The following is a 16,333-nucleotide window of genomic DNA, read 5'->3' as shown; positions in this document are numbered from 1 at the left end:
TAAAAAGTTTTTTTTTTGTTCTGAATAACAATTATTTCAATAGAAGAATTAAAATTGTTTGGTTATAATCCCTTAATTTGTTTTTAAAGCCTTTTTCTAAACTTCATAAAATGTATACCGCCATGGCATAAAATAAGCTTGGGGAGTGACACGTGCATTGCAAAACAATCATCTGCTTGAGAATTACCGTAAGCTAATGACTCGCTAAAAACAGAGTTAATAACGAGCTTTTACTATGCTAATCTGATAGATGCCACACATCCTCCAGTAAGTGGTGTTCGGTACATTCAACATGCCATGCCGTTAATCATAATTGTATTTCATACAATCAAATAACTGACCAAATACAGCACAAGTTTGAAGTCCCCCGTTATGCTGAATTAAACACCATCCAAAATGGCTATCTCCATAGAAAGGCAAAACACTGCTTTTGAGTTGACTACATTTCCACTCATGAGCTAGAGTTCATTTTTTTTTCTTTCATTATTGGGGTGTGGGTTATACATATAGTCTGGTATTTTCCTGAGAATTTTATGTGACATGTGCCCTGTATATTAATACACGATAGCGGATTATACACGAATGATTACGGTATATTAAATCCAAAATAAAAAGTATTGCCAAAACACTCACGGTCATAGATAATGCTCGCCACTTTCGTATACTTTTTTTCAAACGCTTTGAGTGTCAAAGGTTTAAAATCGATAGATATGGCTGTGTTTGCTGGGGAAATCTTGATATTCTGAAAACAAATGCAAAATGCTATGAGAAAGCACGAGAGAACAAATAAAGGCGTATGATCGATTCAATCAACAATGTCTTCACCGTAACAAACCAACAAGCGCATCTTACCGTAATGAGCACATCTTTTGCTCCAGAATTCAATAAATACAAATTTAAGGTTTTGGGAGGATCTGTAAAACAAAAATATATGTATATATAAATTTTAAAAAAACAAAAAACAGGCATGATGGATTAAATGTCTCTTTAAACCAATGTAACCTCGGACCCCGCTATTCGCGGGCGATACGTTCCTGGAAAATCCACGAATAGCGGGGCATTGTTTCATTGGGAAAAAGGGGGATAGGTTCCCGTCACGAAAATCCGCGAATGGAGGACCAAACCGCGAATAGCGAGGCAAATCCCGTGAATGTCAACGATAAATCTGCGAAGGTTTTATAAATACCATATGTGAAGCCAACCACTTGTGAATTTTTTTTCGCTCATGAAAAACCGCGAATTAGCGGCACATGGGGGGCAAAAAAAAAACAAAAAAACGCTAATTCGCAGAACACGGCTGCACATAGGAAAAAAAAAAGCCCGCAAATTTGCGGGACACTTTTCCGCAAATAGAGAAACAGGTCACATTTTTATCACCCGCGAACAGCGGGACACGCAAACAGCAAGACCCGCGAACAGCGAGACCCGCGAACAGCGAGACCTGACAGTATTGTTAAATTGACACTCCGAATCACAGCTACAGAAGGCTTGACAGTAAGGGAATCCATTTTTAATCACATCTAAACTCCTTGTGGGACATTTGGTCTCTTTTGCTGCTGGCAAAAGTCCTGAGAAGGAATGAGATCCCACTCCTTGTGAATGTCATACAAAACAAAAGCAACCACCAACATCACCACCACAACTGAGGAAGAGAAAACAGGAAAGTTTTCACAAAGCTCGGCAAGTTTTCTAAGCACTTTTGATTTTGATTTGTACAAATTACATGCAAAATAGTTACATCCTCAACTGATCCTCCATATAACGCAACTCAAATTAAACAAAATACATATTTGTCGAGGATAACAAGACACAATGGACCAGTCTTGTGAAACCTGACTGGTCCCCCATTGAACTACCTTTTAATTGGGCTTTATTAAAATTGTTTACTCATCAAAACCATGTTCCTTACAAACCAATCCTTGCTCCAAGTTTATACAAATGCAAATCATGAAACCGCTCAGCAGCAACTGGAGAATGCTTATAACGAGTTGGAGAATCGGACTGAACGATGCATTACGAAAGATGGTGGTTATGTTGAAGCCTACAAATTTGTACTATAATCGAGTAAAAACAGTTATGAACAAGAAAAAGAGCAGAGATTGCAAACCTTCGCCAGGATGTATTTTCAGTTGTTTTTAAGGCTTTTGTGTTAAATCAAATATGGCGGCCGAAACACGTGAACGATGACATCATTATTTTTTCTAAACTAATTTATTCCTCGATCATGCTCAATAAATTTCATCTTGATCGGATGAAGTTTTGTACTTGTCGAATTATGACATCATAATGGAGGCACCTATGACATCATTAACATATTTTATTCCCCATGGGGAGTTCTTTACAATGAGCCACATCTCAATTTTTTCTGTTCAGCACTTTCGGAGATATAGAGGTACAAAGTTTTTCGGTTTTCCAAGATGGCGGCCAAACCACGTGACCTATGACGTCATAATTATCATTAAAAAATTCTACAGGTGGAGTTGTACCTATGGTGAAAATTTCCTGTCAATTGGACCAACGGTTGCAGGGAAAATCATATTTATTCTGTGCGGACAGACAAACAGACAGAGACAGACAGACAGACAAACGGACTCAAATGCAATACCCTCTCCTCTGGCGAGGGTAAAAATGCTTTAATGTGCCGTTTATACTTTGCTTCAATCACGTGTGTATTCCAAGTTATTAAAGCTTAAAGTTGCAGTTGGACTTTTAAAACATTATGTGTATATAATTGTATCTCTAAATATTAAACATGGAAAATTAAATGCTAAAGGCACAATGCATATTGGGTGTTCTAGAATAAAGAAGACAGATTACTACCGACGCATACCTTGTGACCTCAATGTGCCAAAATCCAACATTTCTGTTGAAGAATAGATTCCTGGCGCTGGAAAACAATGAGCGAAACACATGGTAAGGAAAGTAAACGTAAAAGGAAAAATAAAATAAAATAAAAAACCACGCGCGCACACACACCAATAGGTGAAAGTGGCTGGGATTATTCAGAAGAAATAAAGGCACAACTAACAAAATTGTATCAATTACTACTCTACCGATTTTGAAACAAGCAGGGTCTGCTCAGAGTCTGGCAGGACGGCTGTTTGATTCAGACTTTGCCGATCCTGGCCGAGTCTTACCAAAGACAAAAAACAGTGTTTGCTCAGTCTTTGAAGGTCAGCATTGAAGGGATAGAGCATAGATAAACCCGTGGGTTAGCATCCACGGGGAGGAAAAAATTACTCCTTCAATGGTCCAAGTGACGCCACTTCCCCGTCCCACCCCTAACAGGCTCAGTGGCGACTTATCTGAAGTCAAGTCTGTTGTTGTCGCATGCATTTGTCTACAGTGCCTTCAGAAAGTATTCACATCCCATGACTTTTTTCACATTTTGTTGTGTTACAGCCTGAATTTAAAATGGATTGAATTTGCATTTTTGTCACTGATCTACACATAATACCTGATAATGACAAAGTGAAAACACGTTTTTAGAGATTTTTATGAATTAATTGAAAATAAAATACAGAAATATGTAATTTACATAAGTATTCAGCCCACCGAGTCAATACTTAGTTGAAGCGCCTTTGGCAGTGATTACAGCTTTAGAGTCTTCTTGGGTAGTCGGCATCAGCTTTGCACATTTGGATTTGGGGAGTTTCTCCCATTCTTCCTTGAGATTTGCTCAATCCCAGTCAAAATGGATGGAGAACATCAGCGAACAGTAATCTTCAAGCCACTTAAGTGTTGCTTTGACTGTATGCTTGGGGTAATTGTCCTGTTGGAACGTAAATCTTCGGTGCAGTCCATGGTCTTTTGCACTCTCAAACAGGTTCTCCTCTAAGGATTTTCCTGGATTTGGCTCCATTCATTGTTCCCTCTAGCCTTACAAATTCCCCAGTCCCTGCCACTGAAAGCCATCCCAATAGCATGATGCTGCCACCACCATGCTTCACGGTAGGTATGTTGTTAGATGGGTGATGAGCTGTGCTCAGTTTCTGCCAGACGTAGCGCTTTGCATTCAGAGTTCAATTATCACCTCATCAGATCACAGAATATTTTCTCATGTTCTGTCAGAGTGGTCAGTGAGTTCTTGGTCACCTCCCTGATCAAGGTCCTTCTTGCCCAGCCGCTCAGTTTGGTCGGACGTCCATCTGCAAGAAGAGTCTGGGTAGTTCCGTATTCTTTCCATTTCTTAATGATGGAATTCACTGTGCTCTTGGGAACATTCAACCCTCTAGAAATTGGTTTATACCCTTTCTCAGATCTATGCCTCCTCCCAATTTTATCTCAAGTTCTTCAGACAGTTCCTTGGATTTCATAGTAAAGTTTCTGCTCTGACATGCAGTGTCAACTGTGAGACTCTATAATATATATATATATATATATATATATATATACAGTGGAACCTTGACTTACGAGTTTAATCCGTTCCGTGACCGAGCTCGTAAGTCAAATTGCTCGTATCTCAAATCAAATTTCCCCATTGAAATGCATTGAAATGCTATTAATCCGTTCCAGCCCGCCAAAAACCACACCAATTTTTTTTTAAATATACAGTATATATAAAAATATCTCGCGCTTTATATTTCACCTGTATGCAGCATACAAGTTGGCAGGATGGCCTGGACTGGAGGTACGCACACTTGACTCTAAAGTCTAAACTGTCCAGCCTGGGTTTGAATCCCGACCCAGCTATAACCTGTCATGGGTGAATCACAGGCAGGGTGATTCATCAATGGGTGTACCGCTAAACTGGGCGCCCCGTTTGCGTCCCATTAGTTGTTGGATGTTAAGGATCTCACCGTGTTTTCCACAAAGAGAAGGCGAGCTATCGCCGGCACTCTGAACAAGTTGACGGCAGAGATACTGTACTTGCACGGCATGATAACCACGTGTCGCACGATCTCTTGTCATGGTCCACAAGATTATCACAGAGAGGTGCAGCTTCCAGCGTTTCGAGATCTGATCCAGGCCTATCCAACGAGACCGGTCCCAGCGTTCTAGGCCCGGTGGTTGTCTCAGACGGACCCGACAACGGCAGTGTTCGTTTTAACTCGATTCGATTCGAGCGCCGACGTGCCGGCGAACAAAACCGGTCATATCTTTTGAACGCGTGGCTCGATTTTTACAAAATAAACTTTTTCTTGAAGGTCTGAACCGTGCGCTCAAAACGATACCGAGTTTGACCCTGAGAGAGCCGTTTTGCGCCGGCAAAGGCGCCTTGTGTGACGTGAGGACCACGTCGTGCTGCATAGATTATCATAAATTATCATATCATTATCGGCGGCGTTATATATCATTAGCGCTATACGACAGAGATACTGTACGTGCACGGCAAGATAACCACGTGACCGGAGCCCACCTGGCGGCGTAAACTCAAAATAACCGAAATGCGAAATCTAAAATGCAGCGCTATACTACGACAGAGATACTGTACGTGCACGGCAAGATAACCACGTGACCGGTGGCGAAAGCTCGTAACTCGGATCTCGGCTCGCATCTCAAAGCAATAAACTGCCAGAGTGACGGCTCGTATCTCGAAAAACTCGTAAGTTGGGGCACTCGTAAGTCGAGGTTCCACTGTATATATATATATATATATATATATATATATATATATATATATATTGTTACGGGCGCGGTTAAAGGATGTTATTTTACCGAGCGGTGGTATTACCGCGACCGAACAGTTATTCCCCGACTAGAACCCGATTCCACCCAAACGTTGGCCGTATCGCACCGCGTATCGCACCGCTGCTCAATATGGAAAACTCTAAAGCGACCGAATACAAAGAGGAAGAAGACGTACAGAAGAGTAATTGGATTTATTATTTACACATATAAGCAGGAAGAAAGCAGTCACGTTTATTTACAGCAGATATTAGATACACAGTGCAACGCTAGCTTACCTACAGTCTTAATTAACCCAGGGACAGAACAAACAAGGACAGACTCACGCGGGGAATGATGATAGGACTGGCGGGAGATGGATGGCTGGCGGGATAGGGAGGTCCAACTGGTCCTGCAGCCGATCGACTCGTTGGGCAGCCGCCGCGCCTTCGCGGCCCTGCTCCAAACTGCCGTCCAGGCCTCACGCTGCTGTGGCTGCAGTTTCGGTGGCTCCAGCTGCAGTAAATGCAGTTTCGGTGGCTCGAGCCGCAGTAAATGCTGTTTCGGTGGCTCGAGCTGCAGTAAGTGCTGTTTCGGTGGCTCGAGCTGCAGCTCAACTCTGGACTTCTCCTGGACTCAACTCAAAGCGCCTCTCTTGGACTCAACCGCTTGGACTCCCTCTCGTCTCTCTGTAAAAGCTCATCTCCTCGGGAAACGCCCTAGCTGCGGGTTATATAGGCCCCGCCCCTCAACCTTCGCGAACCTCCTCGATGTTTCTCTCCACACCCTCTCCAAGTCCAACCCCTTGTTCGTGGTTGGTTGAGTGGGGCTCACTCCTCCCCTCTATGACGAGGTGGGGACCCGCCTTTCTTCCCCAACCCTGCCTCGTGGCCAATGGCGGCAATTGTTGGTTGGCAATGCGAATGGCAATTGACGAAAAGGGGGAATGGAAGTTTTGGGAGTGGGAATGAAGGGAATCTATCTCTTTCACTGGTGCAATGGAGTATTTCAATTAATGGGAGACACAGCCTTACCCTAAAACACATAATAAGATATAACTATCGAACAGGGGTATTCTATGATTGGCTGTGGTGTGGGTGCTCTATGGACTAATTATGGGACGCCCTTTGACCTTTACACAGCTCCGGAGGCAGGAGGCGCAGAATAAACAATCATAATAATACACACAATAAAAAAATACAGTCCTCATATCCGCAACAATATATATATATATATATATATATATATATATATATATATATATATATATATATATATATATATATATATATATATATATATATATATATATATATATATATATATATATATATATATATTGTTGCGGATATGGGATTTGGCCTCCATCCATATCCGCTTGTAAATATTCCCCTATTTCCCCAATACTCCCCAACTATCCCCAATCCCCCATTCCCTAGTCCCATTGTCTGTAAACAACACTCTGTAGCCCCGACCTTCCCCTTTTTCCCCCATTAAATGTCGTGCCCAGGTTCACCGCATCTCACGTAGACAACTATAGGACATCTTGCTAGTTATTCTTAGTCTATGTCAGTTAAGGACTCGTTTCCATTAATTCTGACTCTTCGTTGCACCAGAATGTGATTGTATGGCACCGTTAGTAAGTTTAGGACCTCCCAATACCTCCCCGCATCTCTTCCTCATGGAACAACAACACCAACAACAACAACAGCGGCGGCGGCGGCGGCCGCGGCGGCGCGGGGAGTGTGCGTCCTCACTCCGGCTTGGTTAGCCGCCATTGAACATGTGCTCCGACGGGGTTACCACGCAGGGGCTCACTGTCAGCTCCTCGTCAAGGGCGGAGCCCGGTAACCCCCCGCACCCAATAAGAAGCGGCGGACCGATTCCATCTGGGGCGGAGCTAACGAGCCGAGGGCGTGTCACTCCCCGCTGGACATGCGCAGGAAGACGGAGGTGACGTCAGATGCGCCTCAGCTTGGAGAAGAAAGGACGCCACCTCCTAGCGCTGAGAAATACCTCCCCGCCTCTCTGGACCGGACCGGGTCGATTCTGCCCCTGAGCCAAGGTGCACCTTGAGCTATCGACTGCCTGCCCTCCCCTGCCATCAATCCCCGTGTAAGTCAGTCTTGTCCCGTTTGTCTGTGGTCTGTCAGGAATTAAGATAAGACTGTGTCTAAGTGCCCATCTTGCTGTGCTTTACCTCTTGCCGTGTAATCTAACCGTTCTGCATAACCAATATTATATCCTCCTCCGGAGGTCTTGAGAACTGTACCCCTTGTGTCGTTGCCTTAATCCCAGCCGTTGTGTCCTTTCCTTCATTGATTTAGCATAGCGCGATTCGGCCAACGTTCGAGTGTAATCGGGTAAACTGTGCGAACACGGCGGCCATTCCGCTCGGTCAAGCAACATCTAAGTCGTGTCCGTAACAATATATATATATATATATATAAATATATATATATATATATATATATATATATATTGTTGCGAATATGGAATTTGGCCTCCATATCCGCTTGTAAATATTCCCCTATTTTCTCCAATACTCCCCAACTTTCCCCAATCCCCCATTCCCTAGTCCCATTGCATGTAAATAACAATCAGTAGAGCCGACCTTCCCCTTATTCCCCCATTAAATGTCGTGCCCAGGTCCACCGCACCACACGTAGACAACTTTCGGACATCTTGCTAGTTATTCTTAGTCTATGTCAGTTAAGGCCTCGTCTCCATTAATTATGACTCTTCGTTGCACCAGAATGTGATTATATGGCATCAGTAGTGAGTTTAGGACCTTTCCCATACCTCCTTCCATCTTCTTCCCCAACAATTACAACAACAACAGAGGAGATGGCGGCGGAGCGGGGGAGGATGCGTCCTCACACCGGCTCGATTAGCGCCATTGACCACGCGCTCCACGGGGTTACCACGAAGGGGCTCCTTGTCAGCTCCTCGTCAAGGGCGGAGCCTGGTAAACCCCCCGCACGCACCCAATGAGAAGCAACGTGCCGATTCCACGAGGCGGAGCTAACGAGCCGAGGGCGTGTCACTCCCCGCCGGATATACGCGGCCACGCGCCGGATGTGACGTCAGATGCGCCTGAACTACGGAGAGCAGAGGAAGCCACCGCCACCCCCAGCGCGACGATACCTCCCCGCATCTTTGGACCGGACCGAACCGGGTCGATTCTGCCCTGAGCCCAGGTGCACCTGGAGCCATCGCTACCCGCCTGTCCTTTGCATCAATCCCCGTGTGAGTCAGCCGTTGTCCTGTTTACCTGTCGTCTGTTGGGAATAATATAAGATTGTGTCTAAGTGCTTGTCTTTCTATGCTGTCCCTCTTGTAGTTGTAATCTAACCTTCCGCCTTAATATAACCTCCTCCGGAGGTCTTGAGAACTGAACCCCTGGTGTCGTATTGTGTTATTGTAATCCAGCCGGGTGTCTTCTTTTTCTTATTGAGCCAGCATCGCGCGACTTCGTCAACGTCGAGTATAGTCGGGTAATTTGTGCGGACACGACGGCCATTCCGCTCGGCCCACTTTAACATCAAAGTCGTGTCTGTAACAATATATATGTGTGTTTCTTTCTAAATCATGTCCAATCAATTGAATTGGCCACAGGTGGACTCCAATCAAGTTGTAGAGACCTCAAGGATGATGAATTGAAATTGGATGCACCTGAGCTCAATTTCGGGTGTTATAGCAAAGGGGTTGAATACTTATTGACTCAAGACATTTCAGCTTTTAATTTTTTGATCATTTTGTACAAAAAAAAATTAACAAAAAAAAAAAATTCCACTTTGACACTATGGGATATTATGTGTAGATCAGTGACAAAAAAATCTCAATATAACCCATTTTAAATTCAGGCTGTAACACAACAAAATGTGAAACAGGTCAAGGGGTGTGAATGCTTGCTGAAGGGTGTGTGTGTGTGTGTGTGCATGTGCGTGTGTGTGTGTGTGTGTGTGTGTGTGTGTGTGTGTGTGTGTGTGTGTGTGCGCGCGTGCGTGCGTGTGTGTTGAAGCTCCAAAACAATCCTCAAATCCTGAAAAAGAAAAACAAAAAAGAGAATGCCTGGACCATTATTTCTTCTGAATATTTATTGTTTTTTTTGGTGTAACGTTTCAAAAATCGACAGCATTCTTTGAAATATACATCACAACATGAGCGTGCACACGCATGTAAGGGTATAACTAAATAATAATAAAAAAATTTAAAACAGCGACCAGAGATTTTTGAAATACCATACCTGTCGTGACCTCCACCTCCATGGGCAAGATGAGGTAATCGTCACTGTCATTAGTTTTAATGCGGATGAAAGCTGTGTGATTGTGTGGTTCCCTGGATATGAAACTCGCCCGCATAACCGCTTTGGTTTCAAACGGAGGAATCTCCTGCATCGTCGGAAAAATGGCAATTAGAAGACATGACAGTGACACTTAGATGCATGAATAACATATCTTTAGCAGGTGTTACATAAACAAAGTTAATCCGGTGAGCAAAATAAAAGCTATGCAGTCAGAATAATAGAGAAACAAACATTTTGTGAGGTGCGGGAAGGTGACAAATAGAAGAGCGTCAAAGGAGTGGGGTGCATCACATTAGCCAAACAACTGAACGGAAAATGTATGCACAAAATCCTGAGGGCCTTACCCAAAGCTTCCGTGGCCCTTCAGCCTGCCCGGTTGGCAACTCGAGATGCAAATCTCCTCCAGTGGAATATATTTCCACCACCTGAAGCCAAAGCAAAAATGAAATACATAAAATGCAGTGCACTATACTATCTTCACGAGTCCACTCTTTTGCTTATGAAGATAGTTGTTTTCTTGCGGAAACTTAACGTCCGCAATGAAAATACTGTTCTTCAGTAATAATACTCATATTCAAGAGAGCTTTTTTTTTTTACTGAGGAACAGTATTTTCAAAGAACCTTGAAATATTTTTACCTGGCAGCAAGATCGGCATAAAATGTGTGGAGTTTGTTACCGCCGTAAACGAAGCTGGGCGGAGATTATGTTTTGACTCCTGTCTGTCTCTGAACAGGATATCTTTTTTTTTAAAGTTGTGGACAGATTTGGACAACATTCAGGGGGCAGGTTGGGTGTGTGACAGGGCTGAAATGATTAGATATTGGTAAAGATTCAGACACAGATCCAAATACAAGAATATTTTAAGTGATTCTTCACCAAAGAGAGATAAGACCCAAAAAAGGATATAAAGTACGATGTCTCAAAAAGTTATTCACCAATTCGGATGAAACTTAATGAACAGGTTGGGTGCATGACAAGGACGAATCGATTAGAATATGGTGAAGATCTGAATCCGGATCCAGATACGATAACTTTTTAATTTTTTAGACCAAGTAAAATAATTTATTCATTTCTCATCACCACCTGCTTCTTTGATAAACGCCAATTTTTTTTTAATATTTACTATTTTTTCTCCAGATCTAAAACTAAAGATAAAATAAATATTCTTTTATTTTCGTCGCTCGAGTCTAGAATCCAGACCAATCATTATTTTGCGGCCCATGTAGGCTTAACGTTCACGCAAATTAAATAAATCTCGTCCAAGTACGATTTCTCACGCCGCACCGCACACTCATCGAATGTGATTTTCGAGACGTGCATGCACATACATAACATTTACAGTTAGGTTAGCTAACTAGCAAGCTCTAGCGTAGCATGCTATCGATCTCAACTAACTTTCTCGGTAGCTTTAATTGAGCTGACAAATTACTGGGGTATATTTTCAACGACCTAGGTCTTACATTGGTCTTCATTTGTGTATACATCCGGAAGGCTGGCAAGAAAGTTTTTGAAGTCATGGTTCACTCGCATGGTGTTCAACGGATCTCAAACTCTCAGGTATATTTTCAACGAATTTGCAAATGGAGAGTTCAACCAGGGATCGCCCATTGACACCAACTAACAGACAGCTCAGGTCAATAGTGTAAGTCTGCATATACATGGGTGAAACTCCTTCTGTACAATATGGAAGGAACTCCGTATTTTTGTAATGACCCATACTGAGGTTCCCATATTTTCATAATCAGAAAAGCATGCAGCGATTTTTGGGAATTGAGGTGCTATTCTGATATGCTGATTGTTTTTTAACTGTGTAGATTCATGTCGAAGTTATCCAGGTACAAAAGCTTGCAAGCATGTTACCGTGATCAGATGTCTGCAAGGCAGGAGAACATCTGTCTGCAGGAGAACAGAACATCATCTATGTTGGTAAATATGGAAATAGCATTCATTGTTGGAGTTTCGTATCGAACATTACCAATTTAACCTCTCTGTGGATTTGTAATTAACCCGAGGTGGCCCATGTAATTAACATGGGTCCGGGAGACTCGGCATGATTTTTGTGCTATAACTTTTTATGGAAATATTTATTTGCATGACATTCCATGTATGCTCCTAATAGGTGGTGACAAATATTTGTCCTATAATTTTTTCCCCTTCAGATCTAAGAAATAAAAAAATTAAAAAAATTCTTTTTTTAAAGCTACACCTGACTTTACATGAGCCGGTTCTGCTAGACCCAAGCTATAGTTATAATTAGTGTGAACGTAATTAACACGTGATTAGCTGAGTGATGGTTTCTAATCTGCAGTGCTATTGCGTGAGTTATCTGTGATGTCTTCACTTCACGTCATTTTCAAAGCTTTGTGTGCTTCCTGCTTTTTGTTACGTCACGTGCTTCCTGAGTTTTTCTCAACTTTTGATTTCAAAGATGATTAAATAATAAATAAGATCAGCACCGATTCCTTTGACAAATCTAAGCATTTTTATTTTTATTTCACATGATTAATGAGTTTACGAATTACTTTCTTTCGTTGAAAATATCACATGATCTGTGAGGTTGGTGCTTCTGCTTTTGGCGTCGTGCAACTTTTAGCTTGTATCTGTGACGTGAAGTGCATCTATGGTGTTTTACGAATTATTTGTGGTATTTAACCATCTTTGAGATCCTTTACCAACGTGTTTCTACCTTTGACAAAGGTAAGTTTCTTTTTATTTTCCTATCTATACTATGAGGTTTGTATTTGTGTGTGTATGTGTGTGTGTGTGTGTGTGTGTGTGTGTGTGTGTGTGTGTGTGTGTGTGTGTGTGTGTGTGTGTGTGTGTGTGTGTGTGTATTTATCTGTGTGTGTGTGTGTGTGTGTATTTCTCTGTGTGTGTGCATTTCTGAGTGCAACACATGAGCTTTTCATTTTTCTTGCTTTAGGTGGAGAAACTGCATTTTCATTGCTTTAGGTGGAGCATTTTCTTGGTGGTGGTGCATTTTCTTGGTGGTGGTGCATTTTCTTTAGGTGAGGCATTTTCTTGCTTTAGGTGGAGAAACTATGTTTGAGGTTTACAATTTAAATAAAGTTGAATATGGAATGTTGTGAAATTAACATCATTTATAGCAATCCTTCAAATTATTTATATTTAAGTTTAGGAACAACCGATACTGTACAATTAATTAAATGTGTGTGTGTGCGCATGCGTGCGTCTTTGTGTGCGTGTGCGTACGCATCATTTATAGCAGTCACGCGTTATGATTAACATCATTGATTAACTTCATTAACATCATCTTCATTAACTTCATTTACATCTTCATTAACATCATCAATTAACATCTTCATTAACTTCATTAACATCATCATTAACTTCATTAACATCATCAATGATTTACATCATTTATAGCAATCCTTCAAATTATTTATATTTAAGTTTAGAAACAACCGATACTGTACAATTAATTTAATGTGTGTGTGTGTGCGCGTGCATGCGTCTGTGTGTGTGTGTGCGCGTGCATGCGTCTGTGTGTGTGTGTGCGCGTGCATGCGTCTGTGTGTGTGTGTGTGCGCGTGCATGCGTCTGTGTGTGTGTGTGTGCGCGTGCATGCGTCTGTGTGTGTGTGTGAGCGCGTGCATGCGTCTGTGTGTGTGTGTGTGCGCGTGCATGCGTCTGTGTGTGTGTGTGCGCGTGCATGCGTCTGTGTGTGTGTGTGCGCGTGCATGCGTCTGTGTGTGTGTGCGCGTGCATGCGTCTGTGTGTGTGTGTGCGCGTGCATGCGTCTGTGTGTGTGTGTGCGCGTGCATGCGTCTGTGTGTGCGCGCGCGTCTGTGTGTGCGCGCGCGTGTGTGCGCGCGCGCGTCTGTGTGCGCGCGCGCGTCTGTGTGCGCGCGCGCGTCTGTGTGTGCGCGCGCGTCTGTGTGTGCGCGCGCGTCTGTGTGTGCGCGCGCGTCTGTGCGCGCGCGTCTGTGTGCGCGCGCGTCTGTGTGCGCGCGCGTCTGTGTGTGTGCGCGCGCGCGTCTGTGTGTGTGCGCGCGCGCGTCTGTGTGTGTGCGCGCGCGCGTCTGTGTGTGTGCGCGCGCGCGTCTGTGTGTGTGCGCGCGTGCGTCTGTGTGTGTGCGCGCGCGCGTCTGTGTGTGTGCGCGCGCGCGTCTGTGTGTGTGCGCGCGCGCGTCTGTGTGTGCGCGCGCGCGTCTGTGTGTGCGCGCGCGCGTCTGTGTGTGCGCGCGCGCGTCTGTGTGTGCGCGCACGTGTCTGTGTGTGTGCGCGCGCGCGTCTGTGTGTGTGCGTGCGCGAGTCTGTGTGTGTGCGTGCGCGCATCTGCGTGTGTGCATGCGCGCGTCTGCGTGTGCGTGCGCGCGTCTGTGTGTGTGCGTGCGCGCGTCTGTGTGTGTGCGTGCGCGCGTCTGTGTGTGCGTGCGCGCGTCTGTGTGTGCGTGCGCGCGTCTGTGCGTGCAGCGTGCGCGCGTCTGTGTGTGTGCGTGCAGCGTGCGCGCGTCTGTGTGTGTGCGTGCAGCGTGCGCGCGTCTGTGTGTGTGCGTGCAGCGTGCGCGCGTCTGTGTGTGTGCGTGCAGCGTGCGCGCGTCTGTGTGTGTGCGTGCAGCGTGCGCGCGTCTGTGTGTGTGCGTGCAGCGTGCGCGCGTCTGTGTGTGTGCGTGCAGTGTGCGCGCGTCTGTGTGTGTGCGTGCAGCGTGCGCGCGTCTGTGTGTGTGCGTGCAGCGTGCGCGCGTCTGTGTGCATGCGCGCGTCCGTGTGCGCGTCCGTGTGCGTGCGTGCGTCCGTGTGTGTGCGTGCGCGCATCCGTGTGTGCGCGCATCCGTGTGTGCATGTGCGTGCGTCCGTGTGCGTGCGTGTGCACGTCTGTGTATGCGCGTGTCTGTGTGTGCGCACGTCTGTGTGTGCGCGTGCGCGCATCTGTGTGTGCGCGTGCGTGCGTCTGCGTCTTTGTGAGTGAGCGTCTGTTTGTAGTATGTTTTTTTGTGGAGTTATATAGGAGTTTTCTGATGTGGAATGTGATACACGAAAATGATCGTCACGATTTCCAGAGTTGATTTGGATAATCAAGTCTAGAAAAACCAGAATTCCCACGTTTCTAAACACGCGCCATGTTAAAGTGTATGGAGCAGCTCAATAGGTCCTTCCACGGCATGGCATTTTAGTTACAAAAAAATTAAAAACAATAATAACACTGTAACAAAGCATTTATAAATTAATACTAATAATATTAACAATAATAACGAGCGTATAATACCCCACGCCCCACTACCCCCCTCCCCGCCCCACCCGTCCCTCACAACCTGGCCTAAGCATATCTTGGTTTGGTGAAAGGTAAGTTAATGCTCGAGTACTACAACAGGTAGGCATGCTCCAAGGCCGTGAAGACCAATGAAAAGTTGGACCAACAGGCCCACTCGTGTATTAACAGTCCAGGAAAGGTATGCGCTATTCAGAAATAATTTCATTTATAATAGTAAAATGATGTACTGACTGAAAAATAATCTTCCCAGCAATGGATGTTCAGGTGAAATAAAATAAAAATTCCCCCAAATACCACTTCTAATTTGCATAGTTTTTTAGCGCTGAGGAAGCGCCTCTAGCGAATGACTTCCAGCCAGTGTAACGCGAATTCCTGTCACAGGAATTCTGAGATCATATAAGTGTGACGTGGCAGTTCCTGATTGGTTCGTGTTGGGGAACCCCTTCTCGCTGCCGACGTGACGTAAATTCGCGCACGCGCACTGGTGAAGCGCGAGATTCGGCCCAAGGTTCTTATTATTATTTTTGTTACAATTTGGACAAGATCACCCTCCAAAATACATATTTTGACATCAATTTTGCAAAATTCTCCAGGGGAGCATGCTCACACATGAATCACTCCTGTGCAAAGGAGTACTTTCCTTTATGTTTTTTTCCTTCTAGTTTCACCCAAGCATATATCTAGTACCAGTTCAGTAATACAAGTGCACAGTGCAGTGCTACTGCTGTAGTAAATGTTGACGTATCAGGAATATGACCAGGCGTCATTTTAAAATGGTATATGGGATGTGTGTTAGTGGTAGTGCTTCTGTTTTAGTCTGGGTAGACATCACAATGTGGTGGCCATCTTGGAAAAAATATCCAATAGTAAGGCGACCCCTACATTTTTTGAAAAGCCAGACAAGAAACAATTAATTTCTTTTACTTGGCCTCAAGTGATTCCTCACGATTGAGAGATAAGGCCAAGTTATATATAGCATGATATCTCAAAAGGTTGTGGACGAGTTGTGACAAAACCTGGTGGATGAGTTGGGTACGTGAGAAGAACAATCCGATTATATTTTGGTTTAAGTCCGGATCCAGATACTCCCCATCAATGGATACAAAGCGAAAACTGTTCAGCCTGGCGTAGGTATGCGCTCTGAGTGTCGTTTTTAGTTTTTCCTGTTTTTGTTTGTGCA

The 16,333-nt window shown here is 44.3% G+C and overlaps 1 protein-coding gene across 1 annotated transcript in view; it reads right to left on the bottom strand.

Moving 5' to 3' along the window:
• Window positions 1-16,333, bottom strand: part of TMEM131 (transmembrane protein 131) — a gene marked incomplete at its 5' end in the record, with an annotated part of 190,748 nt that overhangs the window by 114,871 nt on the left and 59,544 nt on the right. Inside the window, 5 exon segments of the mRNA XM_078766170.1 lie at window positions 634-742; window positions 853-914; window positions 2,831-2,887; window positions 9,857-10,001; window positions 10,261-10,341. Of these exon segments, the coding sequence (XP_078622296.1) occupies window positions 634-742; window positions 853-914; window positions 2,831-2,887; window positions 9,857-10,001; window positions 10,261-10,341 (454 nt within the window).

This window comes from Myxine glutinosa, chromosome 12 (genome assembly GCF_964187855.1).
Source record: "Myxine glutinosa chromosome 12, kmMyxGlut1.1, whole genome shotgun sequence".
In the NCBI taxonomy this organism is placed as follows: Eukaryota; Metazoa; Chordata; class Myxini; order Myxiniformes; family Myxinidae; genus Myxine; species Myxine glutinosa.
The sequence above is the reverse complement of the archived record's forward strand: the minus strand, read 5'-3'. Positions and strand labels throughout refer to the sequence as shown.